The following is a 4,328-nucleotide window of genomic DNA, read 5'->3' as shown; positions in this document are numbered from 1 at the left end:
AGATGGGTGTAGTGCTGTTAGTCACTGGTAAACTGCAGAAGACTTTCTAAACCTCGGGTAATAAATTAAACAGTTTGTTGGCTCAAAACAAGTGAGACGTTTCAACGGCTGAGTAACAGGCTGAAAAGTGGCATTAGATGACAAACTGCATTAGAAAATAAGGAGACACTGCACTTCTTATAATGAAGATACTGGATTGAATCTCAGGCTTCCACATAGACTGTTTCTACGCTGCAACCTGGCAGAGCTGTTTGCTGCAACTAACCTTGTAGCAAGCTCATTCAATTTTTTTTTTAAGGGAACCTGTTCTGATATGCACCAAGTTGAACAATGCTGTGCCTTTGTTCACTGCTTGAAATATAAGCATTACAGAAATCATGCTGTATCTGACTTCTTCCCTGGTGAAGTAGAAATCAGACAGCTCACTGAAGGTCTTGTTCAACCAAGGGAAAGGGGCCTCTTTTCTAGGCAGATTCCTTTCCTGCCCAGTGGGAAGAGTTTTTTTCTAATGCTCCACGTTGTTTCTGTTGGCAGGGACATTCTATGCCCGGGAGCAGGTCTCTACCCTCTACAAGTTTGTGAGAGAGGCCCTGCAGGATGACTGGCTGCCTTTTGAGCTGCTTGCTCCTGGAGGTCTCAGACTGACTGATGAAAACATGGCTTTCAATGAGTGTGGGCTGGTAAGTACAGTGTTATCTGATCATGGCTCCAGCCAGGTCAGTTCCATTGAGGCTCTGTAACAATTTTGTTCATACATGTAACAAGGAGAACTATTACAGCAAAAACGGAACGCAAAACAGCCAAGCTGTATCTTTACTGTCCCATGCCTAGGGAAGGGGTGGGGGTGTTAGGGAAACCTGATGGTGCTGGTCATTTAGCATTCTTATACAGACACATCCCCTTCTTCTTAGCCACTGACTGTCTTCTAAAGAGTACGGAAGCCTTTGGTAACCAGCTTTACACAGGATATTAATAAAGCACTCCCTTTGTTCTTGTTTTAGGTTCCCTCTGCCCTCCTGACACTTTCATGGGATGCAGCTGTCATGGCAGACATAAAAGCTGCAGAGAAAGAAGAGGAAGCAAAAAGCCCCTTGAAACCAGAACTCCTTTCTGCTGTCCAAACCCTATCATGAAATAAATGGGAGCGGATTCAGTGCTGTTGGGTCTGTTTGTGCTGTTCCCTCCTTCCCTGCATTCCTCAGACATCAGAACAGAAGCTGCTTCAACTCCTGTTCCTGCCACAAACTCACTAGCTGAGGTCTGGGACATCCAGGCATCAGTCTGTCACTGCACTTGTCAGCTTCTGTCCACGCTAAGAGCAGCTATAGAATACACAAGAACTTGACCCATTTTAAGGAGACTTACTACACTGAAGACAGTCCTGCCTTGGAGATTTGTTCTGTTGCTCTTGTACTTTTTTTTTTTTGCAGTTACTCTGTGGTTTTCTCCCTGTTGTGAACAAAAAGTACCTCTCTGTCCTTTACAGCAACAGAAAAAAAAATCTACCCTGTTAAAGTCTAGCAGGTCAAAGATGATTGTAAGACTAGTACACTACACAACAGTGGGCAGGACTAGTGTTCAGCTCTCTGTTATGCTCCTACTGTATAAATTAAATCCCTCTTAGGGGAAAGATTTTTGTGTAAAATACTTATGTCACTTGTAACAAGATCAGCTGTTGTTATTCTGATTAAAGGAAGTCTTTAGAAATGCAGCCTCGATTCAAATTATTGAGCTATCAAACTACACTTACCTGTAAGATCTGAAAGGAGCACTCCCTCATACTCCTTGCACTACTGCATCTCTTTGTAAAAGGTGAAGTCTTCCTCAGCACTCAATTTTACAGTGTAGTTTGTAGCAGTGTTGGTCTAAGGACATACCCAGACAAAGTTCTCTGGGTAAATCCAATATCTTTAATTAGACCAACTCAAATTTGGGTTGGTCTAATAAGAGATATTAGATTTACCCAGAGAACCTTGTCTGCCTGGGGAAGTTCATCTAGCCTATTTTTATTTCACAAGTTGCCACAATGTGAAAGTATATCCCTTAACTGTCACCCTCCCCAGTGACAGAAGTGTCTGTGTGAAGTATGATTTCATCATTGGTAGGGTTGGAATGGACCTGAGCAGATCATCAAGTCTGACCCCCTGCCATGGCAGGAAAGAGTGCTGGGGTCAGACAACCAGGGTAGGAGCAAGGACCACTTCCCTTGGAAGTTGGTTCCAGATCCTAGCTGCCCTGACTGTGAAGTAGTGCCTCCTGGTATCCAGCCTGAATCTGCTTTCTGTCAGCTTGTGACTGTTGTTCCTTGCTACTCCCGGTAGTGCTTGGGGGAACAGGGACTCTCCCCTTGCCTGCTGGTCTCCCTTGGCCAGTTTATAGACTGCCACCAGATCCCCTCTCAGCCTCCTCTTGTGGAGGCTGAACAGGTTCAGATCCTGTAGCTTATCCTTGTAGGACCTACCCTGCTGACCCCTGACCATGTGAGTGGCCTCCTCTGGACCTCTCCATGTTATCCACATCCCTCCTGAAGTGCAGTGCCCAGAACTGGACACAGTACTCCAGCTGTGGCCTGACCAATGTTGCATAGAGGGGGAGGATCACCTCCTTGGACCTGCTCGTGATGCATCTGTGGTTGCATGACAAGGTGGTTAGCCTTTCTGACTGCATCCCCACATTGGCAGCCCATGTTCATCTTTGAGTCAATAATGATTCCAAGATCCTTTTCTGCCTCTGTGCTGGTGAGAGGGGAGTTCCCCAGCCTGTAGGTGTGCTGCTGGTTCTTCCTTCCCAGGTGAAGTACCTTGCACTTGTCAGTGTTGATACCCATCCTATTCTCAACTGCCCACCTCCGTAACCTGTCCAGATCTGATTGCAGCTCATCCCTCCTCTCTAGCGTGCCCACCTCTCCCCACATCTTAGTATCATCTGCAAGTTTGAACAAGGTGCTTTTCACCCCCTTGTCCAAGTCGCTGATGAAGATGTTGAACAGTACAGGCCCAAGGACCGAGCCCTGGGGGACCCTACTGCTCACAGCCCTCCAGGTCAAAAATGACCCGTTCACCACCACTCTGGGTACAGCCCTCCAGCCAACTGGCAACCTACCTAACTGGGTAGGGATTGACACAACAGTTGCCTAATTTTTTTAATGAGAATAGAGTGAGAGACAGTGTCAAAGGCTTTTCTAAAGTCCAGAAAGACTGTGCCCAAGGATTTAGTGACCTGATCATAGAAGGCCACCAGGTTGGTCTGACAGGACCTGCCTCTGATGAGCCCATGTTGGTTGCCCCTAAGCATATACTCCCCTGCTGGTCCCTCACAGATGTGGTCCTGGATAATTTTCTCAAAGAGGTTCCCCAGGACTGAGATAAAACTAACTGGCCTATAGTTTCCTGGATCCTCTCTCCCTTTTTTGAAAACGGGGACCACATTGGCCCTCTTCCAGTCCTCTGGCACCTCACCAGAGCACCACGCACGCTCGTAAAGCTGTGCCAGGGGACCCGTAATAACCTCTGCTAATTCTCTCAGCACTGGGGTGGAGATTGTCAGGACCTGCTGATTTGGACACGTCCAGTCCCACCAGGAGGTCCCTGACTAGGTCCACTCCGACCCTGGGCCTGTCTGCACCTCCCCTGAGACCATCAGGGATCACGATGGGAGGGATGACCTGGTCTCTGCTCAGAAAAACGGAGGCAAAGAAGTTGTTAAATAAGTTAGCTTTGACATCTGGTGCAATCACCAGACTTCCTAGTGAGTCCTGTAGAGGCCCTACGTTACCCAGAACCTTCTTTTTATGCCCTATGTATTAAAAAAAATTCTTATTGTCCTATTGTCTCCATAATTAGAAAGGGGAATTATGTATGAGATTTAAACAACAGGTCAGTGACTGCATCATGTTTGATCACCACAGTAAAATGTTACATGCATTATGAAAGAGGTCACCTGAGGTTAAAGCCTTACTTGTGAGAGACCTCTGCTACATAAGATGATGTTTGGTACACAACTTAAACCAGGGATGTTGAATACACTCTGGACCACAGGCTGGATCAAGCTGAGGGTTTGGAGAGCAGCTGCACCCCTAAACTTCCAGCGACTAACACAGCAGGCCACATTTTTGACAATCCTGAACAAAGAGAGTTGTACAGGCAATATGGGAGGTGGCAAAGGCTCCCCATGCTTCCTGCCTGACCCAAGTCAGCATGATAAGGAGGCAAGATATAAACCTGCAAGCAGAAAAGTCAACCAGATCCACCTCCAGAAAACCAAATACTTCAAGTGTAACAAGCCAACATGCAGTAGAGCAAGTGGCAATAGAATTATTGTACACACAC

General features: G+C 46.6%; 1 protein-coding gene across 1 annotated transcript in view; it reads left to right on the top strand.

Moving 5' to 3' along the window:
* UBXN6 (UBX domain protein 6) overlaps positions 1–1,711 on the top strand; it is an 18,400-nt gene extending 16,689 nt beyond the window's left edge. The window contains exons 10-11 of the mRNA XM_019513408.1: positions 535–680; positions 1,002–1,711. Coding sequence (XP_019368953.1) covers positions 535–680; positions 1,002–1,133 — 278 coding nt within the window. The 3' untranslated portion in view covers positions 1,134–1,711. The remainder of the gene's footprint in view (positions 1–534; positions 681–1,001) is intronic.
* The last annotated feature ends 2,617 nt before the right edge of the window (positions 1,712–4,328 follow it).

This window comes from Gavialis gangeticus, unplaced genomic scaffold (genome assembly GCF_001723915.1).
Source record: "Gavialis gangeticus isolate Ggan-Ray unplaced genomic scaffold, GavGan_comp1, whole genome shotgun sequence".
NCBI classification, from domain to species: Eukaryota; Metazoa; Chordata; order Crocodylia; family Gavialidae; genus Gavialis; species Gavialis gangeticus.
Note: the sequence above shows the minus strand (reverse complement) of the source record. Positions and strands in the feature narration are given on the sequence as shown.